The sequence below is a fragment of the Macrotis lagotis genome, chromosome 7 (assembly GCF_037893015.1).
Source record: "Macrotis lagotis isolate mMagLag1 chromosome 7, bilby.v1.9.chrom.fasta, whole genome shotgun sequence".
NCBI classification, from domain to species: domain Eukaryota; kingdom Metazoa; phylum Chordata; class Mammalia; order Peramelemorphia; family Peramelidae; genus Macrotis; species Macrotis lagotis.
The window spans coordinates 1859534-1876324 of record NC_133664.1 but is presented as its reverse complement, the minus strand read 5'-3'; the positions used below and the strand labels follow the sequence as shown (position 1 = coordinate 1876324).

The 16791-nt window shown below is 45.8% G+C and overlaps 1 protein-coding gene across 7 annotated transcripts in view; it reads left to right on the top strand.

Annotated features, from left to right (window-relative positions):
* The window catches only part of ICA1 (islet cell autoantigen 1), a 49007-nt gene that overhangs the window by 15923 nt on the left and 16293 nt on the right, over window positions 1-16791 (top strand). For all 7 annotated transcript variants that reach the window (XM_074195383.1, XM_074195376.1, XM_074195377.1 and 4 more), the window contains 2 exons: window positions 2608-2731; window positions 5682-5880. In XM_074195383.1, the coding sequence (XP_074051484.1) occupies window positions 2608-2731; window positions 5682-5880 (323 nt within the window). The remainder of the gene's footprint in view (window positions 1-2607; window positions 2732-5681; window positions 5881-16791) is intronic.

Sequence of the window (16791 nt, the reverse complement as noted above, 5' to 3'; positions counted from 1 at the left end):
TATTATAATACTTCTTTTGAAAATCCAAATTTCTTCCAACACAATTGACATATTTGGAAACAATTAGAACCTAACACTTTCAAGGGTTTGCTTGGGTTTAATTTCAGCTGCAAGAAAGATTATAGAAAATGGCGTCACTTCGTAGACACTGGCTCAGCCCTGGTGCCTTCCATGAGCAGGCTCGGGGTGGCATTTCCAAGGCCAGCTTCCTGATTCCTTCTGTGCTGAGGCCACCACTAGCCCAGCCAGGCCAGGGTCCTTGGGCATCACCCCCCCAAGCAGCAGAAGCTGCCACTATTTATCAGGTCATTTCCCATGTACGTGGCGTGGTGCTGCTTGTATTGATGTCTAATATGTGGCACAAAGTTTTGGAGAGTTATGCCCAACTCCATTTTCCCCATCAACTCCACAGTTTTTACTGCACACTTTTGCAAAGCAGGATGACTTTTAGGCATTTTGTTTTAGAATTGACTATTTTATTTTTACAGTAACCCTGAGAGGCAGGTGCCATTATTTTCCTCATTGTATAAGCAAAAAGAAGTTAAGTGGCTTGCTCAGGGTCACACAACTAGTAAGCATCTGAGGTCAGATTTGAACTCAGGACTTTCTAATTTTGGGTCTAGCACTCACTCCATCCAGTGAGCTACCTAGAAAAAAAGACAAAGCCCTTGAAATAAATGCATACAGTCAAGCAAAATAAATTCTGGCATTGGCCATGGTACAAATGTAAGTGTGTACATGGATGCTTATGTGCACGTGTGTTTGTGTGTATGGGGGGGCTTCTGTCTGACCACTGTCTCAATAGATGGGTCACAGGCCCCACGGCTGCTCTTGGAATCATGGTTCATCATTGAGCTCATTGAGGTGGATCATCGTGGTTCTCAAGCCTTTCCATATCGTCCTATTGTTGTGAGACTTGTTCTGGTTCTGCTCACCTCAGACTTTGTACAAGTCTTCCCAGGCTTCCTCGGAAACCATCCCTTGTTTCTTATAGCAAAACTGTGTTCTATGGTATTCCTCTGCCAGAGGTTGTTGAGCCATTCCCTATGTGGTGGGCAGCCCCTTAGTTTACAGTTCTTTGTCATCACCAAGAAGTTGTTGCCAATATTTGTGGACACTTGGGGTCTTTCCTCTTTCCTCAGTCTCTTTGAGGCTCAAATCTAGCAGGGTATCGCCAGGACAAAGGGTCTAACCAGCCTAGCACTTCCAGGGTCACAGTTCCCAGGAACTTTCTCCAATGGATGCACTAATTCATAGCTTCAGTGACAGGGCCCTAGTGTGCCCACAGCCCCTCCACAATTTGCCATTGCGCTTTTTTTATCGATTGCACCAATTGGATGGGTTCAAAATGGAACCTTGGGGTTGCTTTAATTTGCACTGCTCTGATCATTAGTCATCATTAGTCCACATGCCTGTTCATAGCTTCGATTCCTTGCTTTGAGAATTGCCAGTTCCTATTCTTTGCATCTTTATCATCTGGGGAATGCGTTTGGACATTTGAATCTAGTCATCTTCCAGCTTTTGGAAACAAAGGGAGTCTCGTCTTCCAGTGAGGTAGGACTGACTGCTTGAGACTTGGATCTCTTCCTGAAAGGGAAAGAGTCACTTTTTAAGGGATTCTGATATTGAACGATGCTTGGCCTTTGAGAGAAGATAGGGATGTGTGTTTGTGTGTGTGTGTGTGTGTGGCTAGAGATGGATAGATGGATACATACATACATACACATATATATCTATAAATGGAGGCAGAAATAGAGAAAGAGACTAGGAGAGTTGGAATTGGTATAGAATGTCATTTTTTTCTTATTAAACAAAGATCAAAGTCACTTCATCATTAAAGGCTGTGTGTGTGTGAAAGAGAGAGAGAGAGAGAGAGAGAAATGAGTGTGTGTGTGTGTGTGTGTGTGTGTGGTGTGTAAGCTCAAGAAATCTTGCCCCAAATGTGACATTATAAATAGAATACAATAGAAAACCAGAATGTCATTGGGGGCAGTAAGCGGAGAACTGGTGCCACACCTGAGAGACCCAGGGCTCTGCCAGGGGAGCTGGGCCCAAGCTGGGCAAGGCCATCATTCAGGTGAAGAGGGAGCATCCATGGGTTACCTGTCAGCAAAGGGCCTGGTTTACAGTTTCAGGCTGTGTCCCCAGATGCCTGTTTAAATAGGGCTTTGTCCCCCATGATATTTGAACTCTCATCTAGTGAATGGAATAATTGTCTGAAATTCTCTGGGGCTGGGGGTGTGGGGTGCAGAGGAGTGGGGGAGGCTGGGGATGTGGGAGGTGTGGAGAGGATGGGGTAGGATGGGGGGTGTGGAGGGAGGAAGGTGGGGGGTGGGGATGGGATGAGGTGGGGGTTTGGAGGGGGGAGAGGGGTATGAGGGTACAGAGCAGTAGGGGAGGGGAGGGATGTGGGGGATGCAGAGAGATGGGGTGGGGGAGGGTGAATGGGGATGTGAGGATGCAGATGGGGATTGGGGAGAGAGGGTGAGGGAGGACTTGCTCTGCATCTTCATGCTCTCTCCAAAGAGGGCCTTGCTTGCACTGCCCACACCACCTGCTTGGGAACCCTCACTCTGTTCCTTGTCCCTTTTCCTCTTTTCTCTTCAGTCCTGTCACAAGAAGAGAGTGAGTTGGGAAGGTTTCTTCGATCTCAGGGCTCCCAGGACAAGTCTCGGGCAGGGAAGATGATGCAGGCCACAGGGAAGGCACTGTGCTTCTCCTCTCAGCAAAGGTGAGCTGCTGCCCTTATCCACTCCCTCTCTGGGTAGGGGTGTGTGTGGCCCAAGGCCCAGCTTCAGAAGCTCTGGGTTTAGGCCCATAAGGTGTGACCTTGGGGTCTGCTCCAAAAAGGAGCAACTCTTGGCCTTGGATGTCCTTACCCAGAGTTTACTCTGGAAGCTTGTCCAACTATAGGCCAGGTTTCCCAGGAATTCTGTACAAATACTCAAGGTAACAGTGTACATATAGGATACAGGACAGCTTTTATTCCACTCTTCAGAAAATTCTAAGGTCTCACAGAAGGTAATAATAATGAAGAAGACACTTGAATGATTTAGAGCAGGCCAAAAATGGTTTTCCTCATTTTATTATTTTCAAACAAAAATTCACTTCATTCCCTCTCACCTCCCCCTCCCCCACAACACACACACTGAGAAAGCCAGAAAAACAAAATTACTGTTACACCCATATCTGGCCATGTCCAGAATTGACCTCCGCCTTCCCCTCAGAGTCCATCATGGCTCTATCATAAGCAAGTCCTTGGAATTTCAGCCCATGAACAATGGATGTCATCATCCCCTCTCCTGTGCTTCTCGATTTCTTCAGGGTCCTCCAGCCCTTTGGACTCATGGTGCCCCTAGTTGTTTGAACTTCAACTGGAACAGAATGTATTGGAGGCTTCTGGAGAAGCTTTCCCTTCCCTGATTCAGCCCCCTCTCAGTTCTGCTGTGTTCCTTCTCAGGATCACTGTGGAGGGAGGAAAAAGGGAGCTGAGTTCTCCATGAAAACTGGTCAGCCTAGAAAGCGTCCTCTCACCGTAAGACATCCATCACAGTGGGGGGCCAAGCAGTTCATTTCAGAGTGAACCCCCGTTGGTGAAGCCCAAGTGGCCAGGACATGCCAGGGCTGACCCAACACCCCAAAGGAAGATAGAATCTGACCCAAACTGAGACTCACTATTCTGTACTTCTCCTTTAGTTGATCCAGGAATTCCCTCAATAACAATAGTTCTGTTAAGAAATCTCCCCTATATCCTTGTTCCATGGGTCAGAAAACTTCCCTCATTCACTAGTTGGAGCTGCTTGGCTTCCAGATTTCTGAGTACAAACCTTTTCTGGTTTTTCTTATTGTATTTCTTTATTGCATGACTTTATTTAACCCAAAGGGAACCTGTGAGAATAAAACATTTCTGAGCCTAGAATGAGACTCAGATTTAACTCATTAGTGTGACTTGGGCCATGTACTCATTGCCCTGAAGATATGTGTAGTTCTGACCCACAACTTCTAAGGTCATTTCATCCTGTAATCAGGCCATGATTCTGGTGCTATTGAATTATGGATGTCTCTAAGAAGATGGTAGCATCTGACCTCCAAGAACATCATGTAGGACCATGCATTTTTCATGCCAAGGAGTCAGACCCAAAATCAATGTGCATCCCTGAAGGCAGAGACTTGTCCAAACCTGAGCAGTAGAATCATCCAGAATTAATTGATCTACATCCACCTCCCGTCTGGAGGCTCCCTAGCAAAGTCCACTTCTCTTTTTCCCAATAATCTCCCCTTTTTAAAAGGTTGAGTCAGCAAGGAGTCAGGGCTTCCCAAAGCATTTCATGGCTTTGAGGTTCCAGAAAGAAGATTAAGGGTCACATTTCTGATGGCTGCACTGTTGGGTTTTAAGAATCACTCTTTGAAGCCGTTATGGCTTTGGAGTCCAGGCTGTACCCATTCTTCTGGATGTGGGGTGAAGGTGAAGAAGAGGTTACCTCTATACTGGAACTTGGCTGAGTTTTACTTTCTTCTATTTTAGCAATAAAAGCAAAAAGTCCGTCACCAGACATTTATTAAATACTTCCTGTGTGCTAAGCAACTGTGGTGCTCCAACAAGCACCATAGACAGACCTTGCCCACAAGGAGTTTATGGTCTGATGGGGAGGTAACAAGCAAACGTAGCTTTACCACCCATAGAGAGTTTAAATGGGAAGGGAGAAGTCACGAGAATGTAGAGATGTTGAGATAGGCTTCCTGCAGAAGGTAGGGGTCTAACTAGGACATGAAGAAAGTTGAAGAAAATCTGGTTTCCAAAAGTTGAGTTTAAAAAGAAATCAAACTCTACTAGATTCCCCTAGGAAGACCTTAGAATCTCACCTGTTTTACAAACTTCACAGAAACTTTAGCAGAAACAACCCCCAGGGGAAGACCCTCAGAATCCTCAAGGTCTGAAATGTGAACCCCAGGAAGAAGAGCAAGAAACAGCAACAGATTAACATGAATTTCCAGAACTCTGGCTTCAGCAATCCAGGAAAAGTATCCATGATCAGGAGAAAGGATTCCTTTGAGAGAGGGTTTGACAAATATGCCTAGGGCATCCCTTCTAGGGCCATGCCAACCACCTCTCTGGTGTTTGGTCAGAACTAGTTATTTATGAAACTGCCTCTCCAGCATGGGAAGGAGTTGATGACCACTAGCCTCACCCTCTCATTATACACAAGAGGGAGGGCAGGCTGTGGTCCCAGAATACCCAGAAGAAGAATGATAGGTGAAAGGCGCTTTCCAGTCATCAGCCTCTACTGTGATCCTGGTTCTTCTTCCATCTGGATCTCAGATGTTCTAAGCATATCAACACTTCTCATCCTATAGTGATGAGAAAAGTTCTTGAAGAAAAACCTCCATAACTGTTTGCTTGCCTTCCAGACTGTGGACATGCTCTGTTCCTCTCCCCCCCCCCCCCATGCCCATTCTTCAGGAGCAGCAATGACAGGATACCAGGCTGTCAAGAATGACACTGAACCTGAGGGTTCACATGGGTATATGTTTCATATGGTTCATAACCCTCAGGGTCCCTGATGGGTTCCAGTTCACCTCCTGGGAGGTTCTGCCATTATAGTATGAAAAATGGTTTGGGGGAATGTCCTGGTTTCCTTCCTGCAATGTCAGCCTCAGCATAGGCTTCATCTCTATCTCAGGCTGGCCTTGCGGAGCCCCTTGTGTCGCCTCTACCAGGAGGTGGAGACATTTCGGTACCGAGCCATCTCTGATACCTGGCTGACCGTGAACCGTATGGAGCAGTATCGGACGGAGTACCGTGGGGCGTTGCTGTGGATGAAGGATGTATCTCAGGAGCTTGACCCAGACCTTTACAAGCAAATGGAGAAGTTTCGGAAGGTAGGGGGTCTTGGGTAGGGGTCAAGGAGCTCCCATGACACCAGATATCTGCTCCCCAGGGCTAAGGGGAAGTCTAGATCACTGGTGGAAAAGCTAGAATGCAGAGACAGGGAGGAGGTAGCCAACTGAACTGGTGCCTCCAATGTGACACAAGACCAATTAACCTGATGAGGAATTCTCTAAGGAGAAGAGAGAACTGATGGCAGCAAACTTCTGGGGCTTCCTAACTGGTCCTAATTAGGTACCGATGTTCAGGTGTTAAAGGGAAGGGGTACTTTTCAGGCTAGCACTTTTACAGCTCTTTGTAGGTATAATTCAAAGGATTTGGGACTTAGGATTCAGCAAAATGTGGCCTTTAGACTAAGGAGGAGACACTGGGGACCTTTCTGGAAGAAATCACTATCATAGAAATACCTTTCCTAGCGCTTGAGTGAAACATCTTGGGACAGTTTGAAGTTTTGGCTCCTGTCAGTGCTGAGGAGACAGGATGTGGGCCTGCCCTGGCAGGAGATGTCAATGTCATTGCCCTTCAAATGTTTGGGGGGAATAGGTGCTTTGGATGAGTATGGATGGGATCAAGGGGCTTTTATTTTTTTAAGAATCAAATATATTTGACAATTTACATTCTAGTTTAATTGTTTGGTATTGAGCGAGGGCTATAACTAAGTCCTAAGGTCACCATATTTTTTAAACTGACCTTTTAATGTATTTTTAAAGTTTATCAATCCGCTAACTTTTCAAATAGATGCCTCCCTTCTCACTTAGAGAGCCAACTCCTACAACAAGGGAAAGAAAAAAGCAGACCAACAATATACACTGTGTTCTGCCCCCACAATCCCCCGCCTCTACAAAGAGAGTGGGAGGTTCTTGTCCATAGCCCTTCATGGGGCTGGGCTCAATCATGACAAATAGACAACATTTGGGTGGTTCTCTGCATTTATATTTTGCTCCTGGTGTTTAGAGTTCTCCTATTTCTGCATCAGTTGATATCAGTCTTCTCTGCTTCTCTGGACTCTGCATGGTCAGCATTTCCATTGGTACCATAACATTTCATTATAGTGGTTTCCTCAAGGGGTTTAGCCCTCCTCTCTCCATTGAGCATTTGCTTTGTTTCATTTTCCTTGTCACTGCAAAAATGGCTTCTATGAATACCTTGACCTCCTCAGGGCATGCCTGTATCTGGTCCCATGGGCCTGAATAATTCAGTGCTGTTCTTGGCTTATGATTCCCAGAGTGGCTGCAATGGGGCAGCAACCATTGGGAGTTTCCTAGTTGCAAGGATAGATGGCACCACAAGGAGGCAGCTCTGGCCTGGTGATTCCTACCTCTAGATCTTGAGTCAGTGCTAGGAGAGGAAAGCCTCCAAAGGAAGATTGGCCTCTGCTGGCTTGTTTTGGAAAGACATGGCCTTTATGGAAATGCTCAGTAATAGTTTGGGTGGCATGCCTATACATGGTTCAATTGACCGTCTATGGGAGGTGGGCAATTCTACAAAGAACTTTATTATCTCTCTCTGCAGTGTCATGTAAAGCCCCAGATATCTTGGTAGCAAATGATCTTAGCAGATTCCTAAGGATCATGGACAGGTAGGAAGTGTTAGGCATCTTATTTCTGGAGCATGAACCCACCAGATTCATAGATGGTAGAAACCTCAAAGATTATTTAGTCAAACCTTTCATGGCTTCCAAAGGGAGAAGCTGAGGAAAAGGAGTCTGAAGTAGAACTAAGACTGTGATGGGACTTCTGGAATTCCAATTAGTTAAATTTTCTTCTTTTTCCTCTTTCTGTATAAACTTGACTCCAAGGGCCAATTGCAGGGACTCTCTCTTATGTTTACTCAATGCACCATGCCTTTGAAGGGCAGGCAGATTTAGTGAGAGCAGAGAGAATTTCAGGGAAGTTAACCTACCCCTGGATATCATTCAAGGGACCTTCACATGGCAAGTGGATGGCCCCTCATCAGGTAAGCTGTCCAGGAAACACTTGAGTAAGGTCAGAACTGGACTTGAGTGATGATGGAGCATCCTTCCAGCTCAAAGACTCCATGACTTAAGGAAGCGTGGCTCCAAGGGACTCTGCCATTACTTGAATACTTCATGGTCACTCTCCAATCCTGAGGCTGAGCATGGCAGCTTGTTGACTTGGGTGAAAGGGAAATTCTGGGTTAGTGGATGGTACATCTTCTTTGAGGGCAGGCTGTCTTTTCCCACTTTTGTATCTCCAACATTTGGCATAGTGCCTGGAACAGTGCCTGGCATACAGCTGGTGCTGAATAAAGATTGATGATGGATTTCCTAGGAGGTGCTATTTGTTAGGTTTAACAGAGCAGGGATTCCCTTTGGGTCGGCTAGAGGACAATGAGGTTTCTCCCAATGCTCCCATCTCTGACTCACCTGGTTTTCTGAGAGGCTCAAAGAGGCAGCCCACTGTGTTTCATGCATTGGACCCCCTGTGGGTGAGGCCACCTTCCTTTGGGCAAGCTTCTCCTTGACTGTGACCCAGCAGATGCCACAGTCAACAGAAGCAAGGGTCCATGGATATTATCATGACTGTGCTCTTTTAAAACCAAGATCCAGAGAGTTGGAGGAAGGAAGCCTCTTGAAATGAGAACAACTTTAACAACACAGGTGTCTTGTAACACAGATATCTCAGGCTACTACATACATGGACATTGAGAGTAAACTAGAGGGAGGAAGGCCAGGGCTGTTTCTGGGGCCACCATCCTGCCAGGGCTGTGGTCAAGGCCAACAGCAACCCCAAGACCACTAGGTGCCAGCTGGGACTATGAGAAACTACCACAGACCATGTGAGGCACTGAGCTCAGACCAGAATGAATTCCAGCGCATGGTTCCTAACCCTGCACCCAGGGAGTCCCAAGACACATAGTCCCAAGACACAAGACCCATCTGGGCCTACCCACAGTCATTCTGAATCATCCAAAGGGCTGAGCAAGCTGTGAATTTCATGGCTTGAGATCATCTGACCCTCCAGCCTCATGCCCAGAAGATACGAAGGTGGGAGGCAGAAGACCAGAGCAGTTGCATCATGGGTGGAAATGCCCTTTGGAGGCAAAAGAAGTGGGAGTGGTTTAAAAAAGCATCAGCTCAAGTGTGCAGTGTGTGGGAAGGGGGCAGCCTTCAGCAGATGGCCTTGATGGCATTCTTTGTTGACCTGTTTGTTTTGTTTTTAAGTCCAAAATGGGGTCTAGAAAATTGACTCTAAGATGGAATAGGAGCCGTGTTATGAATAAATTAATTATTTCTGCAACATTTCTAATGATAAGTGGAAAGGTATAATGGCTCCCATTATATCTATGGGAAATTTTTAGGTATCTGAGTTCTCTCTCCAAGGCTAAGACTTGTGCTCAATGTTCTAAGGAGCCCTCTCTTTGAGTAGCTGAATTAAATCCCCTAACACCCCAAACCACGTAGCCAATGTTCACTCATCAGAATGTGGACAAATTTCCAAGAGCTCCTTCAGGAAATTTGCATACCAGGTGTTTCGGTGGCATGCTTTGTTTTCTTCCCATGATGCCATTTTAGTAGATTGAATTGTGTTAGGATATTATTTTAATAGTGTTTTAAAGGTGGCATAGTATTTTACATATACTTTCTTATTTGATCCTCCCAACAACCCTGAAAGGAATTAAGATTCCCATCTTACAAATGAGGCAACTGAGGCAGACGGTGCTCTGCTAATTGACTTACCCAGAATCACACAAGAACAAGTCAGAGACAGAGCTTACTCGCATCTTCCAGACCCCTAGTCTTGTCTGCTCTATCTAGTAGCTGCCTCCCTAGAGTATTACTCTTAAGAAATAGTACGCTCATCTCTCTGCGTGGAGGGCTGGCTTTAGAATAAGAAAGCTCTGAATTCAATTTCTACTCCAAACACATACTTATGTGGCCCCAGGAAGTCATCCAACGTGTTCAATAGACTGATTCAATATTCAATATGGCATTTGTCCCTAAAAGGGTAGGTGAGATATAGCCAGAGTCTGTTGGACTGCAGTATTTCAAATAAGATGTTCACTTCCATGAAAGGTCATGGACTTAGGAAGTTTTGTCTGATAAGATGGATGTCTTCCCCCACACAGCTAAGTGCCTCACGAGGCTGAGGCAGATGGCTGACCATCCCTGCCTTAATCCATGGTGCATTTATTCAGTTCTTTCTGCAAAGAGCCTTGAGAAACTCCTACCGAACTTTATACAGAGACAGTGCTCTGTTGACAGTGCCCATTTGTGCCAAATGGAAATTAAAACATGAGTGGATATACCAAGGGAAGCTCTGGACTTTTTAAGAGAATCTATCCAGTTGAACATTTGCAAAGAATGGCTATTCTTAAGGGAGACAACCTTAATAGAATCCTAGAGTTGGGAATGGAGGGCAACTGGGAGACTATCTCATCCCCTCAAGGGAGAAGTTGTTGAAAATACAAACGGTTCATTGGAGCCCACTCTGATTTCTCTGTTAGAAAAGAGCAATGCTGAGGATAGTTCAAAGAAAGTTGGGGTTGGGGAGCCCACTTCTCTGACCATCAGGCCATAGGTGCCTTTAGTCTTCTGGAAACCTTGTTGTACTAGACAGACTTCCTGACTCTCCCCTTTTTCCTTCTCAGTCCTACCTAGCAAATCTACCTTGTGCAAAGAGGAAAACTCCAGAGCATATTCCCTTTCTCCTCAAAATCCTTCAAAAGCTCCTCACTGTCTACTTGAGGGAAAAAAAAGTCCTGACAGTTGACCCCCATCTGGGGCTCCCTTACCTTTCCAACTTCAGCAAGGCAGCATAATACAATGGAAAAATTTTGGGGTGTGGAGGTAGAGGATCTGAGTTCCTCAGGGTAATCTTGGAGAACCCACTTATAGAGTTTCCTCATCCATAAAAGGGGGGAGTTGGATGTGATGGCTTCTAAGATCCCTTCAAATGCTAATTTTATGATCCTATGACATTTTGAAGAAGCATTTGTCCCATGGAGCAGGAATGAATGTGGTTCCGACTTCTATCAGAGAGCAGAACCAGGAGGGAGCTCTCCCTCCAGGGGCACTAGAATGTCCTCATCAAGTCCAAGTTTCTGCCCCCAGCCCCAGAGACTGTGAGCTACATGAGTTAGGATTCCACTTAGCACCAGTTGCCCTCCTAGCCCCCTCTCAAATAAACAGATGTGGGCTTGCAGTCAGAAAAAAGCTTGTTAGATTTTTCCAGAGGTGAATGTCCAGGTGTGTTGCCTCAGAAAGTAAGGGCTTAAGGCTTTTCTGGGTGACCAGGATGCCTCCTTTGGGGGTTGATAAATTGCTATCTCAGTACCCTTGGCAGAGAGTGGCTACCATTTCTCTTCTTCTGATCTCATCTTTGAGAAGTGAAGAGACATTCTGTTCTTCTGGGATGGGTAGTTGACGTGTTCTAGGACTCCACATCAGATGGGAGGGTTGCCATTTTGATGTCCAGTAGGAGCCATAACAAGGGCTGACTTTACAAACTAAACCTTCAGGTCATGGAGGAGCCCCAGATCTTGGCAATCCAAGACTTCACTTGGGATAGAGTTTGTTGGTGGACCATCACCATATTTGCCAGCCACTCGAACACATGCTCCTTCAAGTCTTAGTCTATCTTAAACTCATCCTTCAGCCTTAGCCTTGCTGAGTCAACAGCATTTCTGTTGTCTAAGAATGGACTCTGACATACCAAGAAATCCTTCAATTATGCTGCATATATAAGATAACCTCTCCCATGACTCTTAGGCTAGCAAAACACAGACAGGAGCAGGTCTGATGCCCAAGAATCAGCCTGGACAACCACAGAGAGGCTTGTCACCATGTATGCCAGAGCAACTGGGCAATATAGCTGTCTCCAATCTAAGGGGGAGGCAGGAAAGCAGAGGATGGACATCGACAGGTATCCAGCTCAGGGTCATCTTATTCTATGGAACTACCATTAGACCAGGCAGCAGGTGCCAAGTGGAGTGAGCCCCAAAGTCTAGGGAGGCATTGGGAGGGGGCCTCTGTGGGCCTCTGCCCTCCAACCAGAATGGAGAGAAGGCTGAGGAGCTGGGATCAGTGAAACCTTGAGTTGGCATCCTGGTGGTGAGATGCGAGGTGTTGAGAGGGGCCTAGGAGGGCAGCTGGTGCTAAATGGAATCCTAGTTCATGTAGCTCACAGTCTCTGGGGCTGGGGGCATAAACTTGGACTTGATGAGGACATTCTAGTGCCCCTGAAGGAAGAATTAAGCCTCCAGCTGCCAGGGTTTGGGGAGAGCTTCCCTCCTTTACAGGCAAATCCAAACAGATGTGAGTAATTAAATGCATGAAGGAGAGAACCTCAAGTATACAATGGATAGAAAAGAGGGTACAGATATATCAGCAAATCATATTAATGTCATTTTAAAGCAGCATCATTTTGGAGTAATGTTATTAACCTTCCTCCTTTAGCACAATGTGGTCTATGTCTTCCAGGCCAGGTCTATGACCTTAGATGCTCAGAGGCCATTAACTCTCATAAATCAAATATAACAGAAAGCTGGGGAAGCAGCCCACAAGCCCTTGCTCCACCAGGAGCCAGGGGCTGACATCTGCTGCCTGTCCTGGGTTTCTGGAGTCAACAGGGTAGAGATCCATTTAGACATGCCACAGTGGATCCTGTCTGAGGAACCTCAGTCTGCTGGACTTTGGTTTGGTGGGCATTTTCCAGAATCAGAAGAGTTCAGATCCTTGAGCATTCTTTATAGAGCATGAGCTCAAGGCCCTTCAGCTCTGGACAGTCTCCAGGCTATTAATACCATCTCTAAGCTGCCATGGCCAGATAGGAAAATAATTCTCCAGATAAAGAGCTGGTGGGACTCAGGACAGAGAGACTTCCACCTTCTCTGTCGCTCTCAGACCAGGCCAAGCTTTTCATCTCTTCTTCAGCACAAACCCTCAGAGGAACTCATCACATCCTTCCACAATTTCCAACATTGCATCCCAGCAATCATTTTCTCTTTGTTGATGAGATACAGAACCATAAATAAAAATTCTGCTCAATGGTCTTATCACCTTTTGAAAATCAAAATTATTAGACAAAGCAAGAAGCTATTAACTGTTCTGTCCTTGACAGAATGGAGGCTGTAGTGGATGTCCAGATATTCAAAGTCCTCCCTCACTAATATATTTTATCTTTGACCCAGGCTTGCGATTTGTTCTGCAAGCTCTGTTCACATTTCTTCTTTCTGTCCAGATGGTCTGTTGTGTTCTCCAGTGACAATCTTGCTTTCTTTCTGCTTCTGCTGATCTTCACCCAAGTGCTCTCCACTCTGCTGGCTTCCTTACCTTGTCTGCTTCCAAGCTTTGCTCCTACAGAAACAGAGCTTCTGAACATACCTGGCTATACCGTATCTGCCTTTCTGCCTCTTCTATTTCTTTTGAATGAGGGTGACCCATTCTGAGATGTTTTCCAGACATGAATTTCATCACAGCCCTTGCCTCATGGATCCCCAAGTAGTCAAAATATGCCCTTCATGTGTTAGGGTTTCTAGACAATGTGTTTGTTACTTGTACTTTGTGTGTTTATGAATGGACATTCCACTTGTGGTCTTCCTACATCATAAAAATTTTCCAGCATGTCAAGTTTTAGTGGGGGTGAGTCGTGGTGCTTTTGGCCCTGTTGAAGCCATTTGCTAGGCCTGTCTTCCCAGGAGCCAAAACAGTGCCTTGTATACAGTAGGTCCTTAATCATTGTTAATTGACTTCCCTGGATAAACAATTTGTATATTAAAATAGGATAGGTCTGTGTGTCTTGCCTCCTAGCCAAGTCAAATGAAGATCCCATTAACTTGGGAATTAATAGAAGGAAGTTGCTAATATTCCCTTCTCTGTGAAGTCCTGGCACAAGAGGTAAACTCGATGTTGACAGTGGCTGACATGGCATCATCTCCTTCATGGTGTGCCTGCCATCTGCATTGGTGACATATGAGTCATGGGGCCCTCTGTCCTCAGCTTTGAGTTTGGATCTAGTGATTTCATTAAGCAACTTCAAGAAGAAATGTAGACATGGCAAATTCTTTTCAAAAGTTAAAGCCTAAAAACAAAGCTATTGGCTGAACAGATCGCCCTGCCTTGGGGCAAGTAAGACAACTGATTCACTGTAAATGGCTAGGTCTTGTGGATATGATGGCTACTGACCTTCTGTCCTCATATGGAAGTAGAATCTTCCTCGCCTTGCTCCAGACTTGAAGGTAGAAAGAGTCGGGGATTCATTGGGAGTTCAGTAAGTCAGGACCTGAGAATAAGCAGCAACAGCTGGAAGAAAACTTCCCAATGATGCTAACTGGCCCTACCAGGCCCCAGAGCTTTTGCTCGTTAGTAGCGGATGTGGCTTGTCCACTCTACATTCCTCCCATGATTCCCAAGCCTCTGCTCCCTTCCTGTTTCCTGGAATGACACCTGTTTGTCTGTGAGGCCTGTGACAGAAGCCAGATCTTGGGGTCCTGCATTCATTTCTGAGGAGGATTGTTCCTCAGACTGAACTCAAAGTCTCCCAGCTGCAGTGGGCAAACATCCTTTGAATGGAGCTAGGGGAAGAAGCGTGCATTTCTGAATAGCCAGTCTCTTAATGAGACCTTGGGAGACAGCAAAGATGCTTGTAAATCCCCCCACAGCTTCAGCAGAGCTCCTGTAGAAAATCTAAAGTCATTGCCATGGCACTGAGGACTAAAGCTGCAGCCACCTGTCTTCCTAACTGGCAAAGAGGATGAACTGAGGATGTACTGCTGGCAGCCCACCCAATGAGGGCTGTCATTGGCATGGGATGCCTTTGTTGTGATTGTTTAAAATGGCCTGTAAGAATGATGGTGGGTGAAACTGCCTCACATGGTTGTTTAAGGAAATGATGTCAACGTGCCCCATGGGGACTGTTGTTTGGTCAATCAGTAGGTATTTATTTAGTACCCACTGTATATTGGGCCCTGTGTTGAAAATACAAGACAAAAATGAGTCAGCCTCCACCTTCTATCAGGGAAATTAGATGTTTTCCTACATAAATAACACAAAGAAATAAAGCAAGCGGGACTTGATGGAGGAGGATTCTAGCATGCATGGGAATGCTGGGAGAGGCACCAGAATGGATAGATGCTCCCAGAGTATTGGGAGCCACCCCCAAGGTAAGGAGAGCCTCCTTAGCCCTGAAGTTACAATCACTTTGTGTACATATGGCATTTGTGTGTGGGCTGTGTGTGTGTGGCCAGGCATTGTCTCTTTGACTTTGTACAAGAGCTTGTGAGTCTTCCAATCATAAGCTCCCTTTGACCCCTCTGGACAAGGAGGCTCTACTCACATGGGAGCTAAGATGGTATGCCTGTTGGGCAGCCTCAGACATACCACTCTGGAGACCCAGGAGAGAACAGCAGTGTTCTGACTGTCCTGGATGGGTCTGAGCAACCTAGAATGGGGTGAGGAGGGCAGAGAGAGGTACTGCATCCTTGGGCAGCAATTCTACTCAAGCTCAGGCTTGGGAGGGAGGCCTAAAATGAGACCTGCTTCTGGGCTCAGGACTTGTCTTTGGACTGTCCAGCCAGCACAGCAGCTGAGCAAACAGAATGAATCTCTGAGTCCTGGGGATTATATGCTCTAGGTTGGGTCCAACCCCTTCTGTGGGAGGAAGCTAAGGAAGAGGGGAACATAGAGACTAAACCTGTTGGCTGTTGTGGAGGAGATAGATTATCTCCAGCTATCTGAGCACAAGGAGGAAAGCCTGGATAGAGGAAACCAAAGCATAGAAATTTTCCTCTTTCCTTATGTGTCCAGCACCTACCAAGGGTTTTGTATGCAACAGGTGCTTAATAAGTGCTCCTTGGGTTGGATGGGATCTGAAATGGGTTTCTCTAGAACTTTGACAGGTGGATTCAGAGTGAGGTCTAGTGAGAGGGGCACAAGTGAAGGAGGACTGCTTGCCCAGGTAGAAGCTGAGGCTCTGTTTGAAGCCAAGGTCACTCCCATGACATGATCCAAAACCTTGACAGGAATCTTCTGTAAAGAATGGGAAGAAGAATGGTGGAAAGCAATTTTGAATTTGGATTTCCCAAAGATCACTGACCTCTTTCCTCAAGGGACATTCTGTGGACAGAAGAAGCCTCAGGGAAAAAACCTGCTATTTTTGGAGACAAATGTTAGTCATAGATCTTCTCTAGGAGTTTGAAGATGAAAAGAGGAAGAAAGGTGAAGTAGGTCAATAGAGGATGCTCCTGGATATTCTATTGAATCTAAATTGAAATTCTATTCTAGATGGGCAGACATCCTTTGGCAATCACTCCTTGGAAGAGAATCTGCTGCCTCTTTTTTAGAGGTCCCAGTCCCCTTGGAGGAGCCTCATTTTAGGAGTTTAGCTCCAAGCTATCTCAGTCCTTCTTCCTTCCCTTGTTCTGTTACTCTCAAGTCTCCTAAAAAAGATCAGGATTCTTATCTGAGTCTTCAGTTCCTCTTTCTTCTTTGATTCACATTAAATTTCTTTCTCTTTTTCCTCTACTATTCTTCCTAATTGCTGGAGGGCAAAGAGGTGTCCCTTGAACCCTGAACCTTTCCTCCCTCTCATGGCCCCAGGAGGTAAATCAAGGAACCAGAGAGTGGGGATGGCAATTAAGATGTTTAAAGGCTCATTGGGAGAACTTCCTAACCATTAGAGTTGACCCAGATTGGCATGGATCACCCTGGGGTGGGGAGGGCAGACAAGTCTTAAGTTAAAGTAGTATGACCTCAGAGAGGCTGCACGGGGATCCTTCTCAGGTAGGACCATCGAAATTCCTTTCATCTCTGAGATCCTGTGAAGATTTTTTTTTAATGTATGGAGAAGAAATTCCTTTGGACATCCGAGGAGCATTGGAAGAAAGAGAAGGGCCTCGAGGTGGTCACATCACTCAATTTACTTGGGTTGAAAAGGAAAGAAATC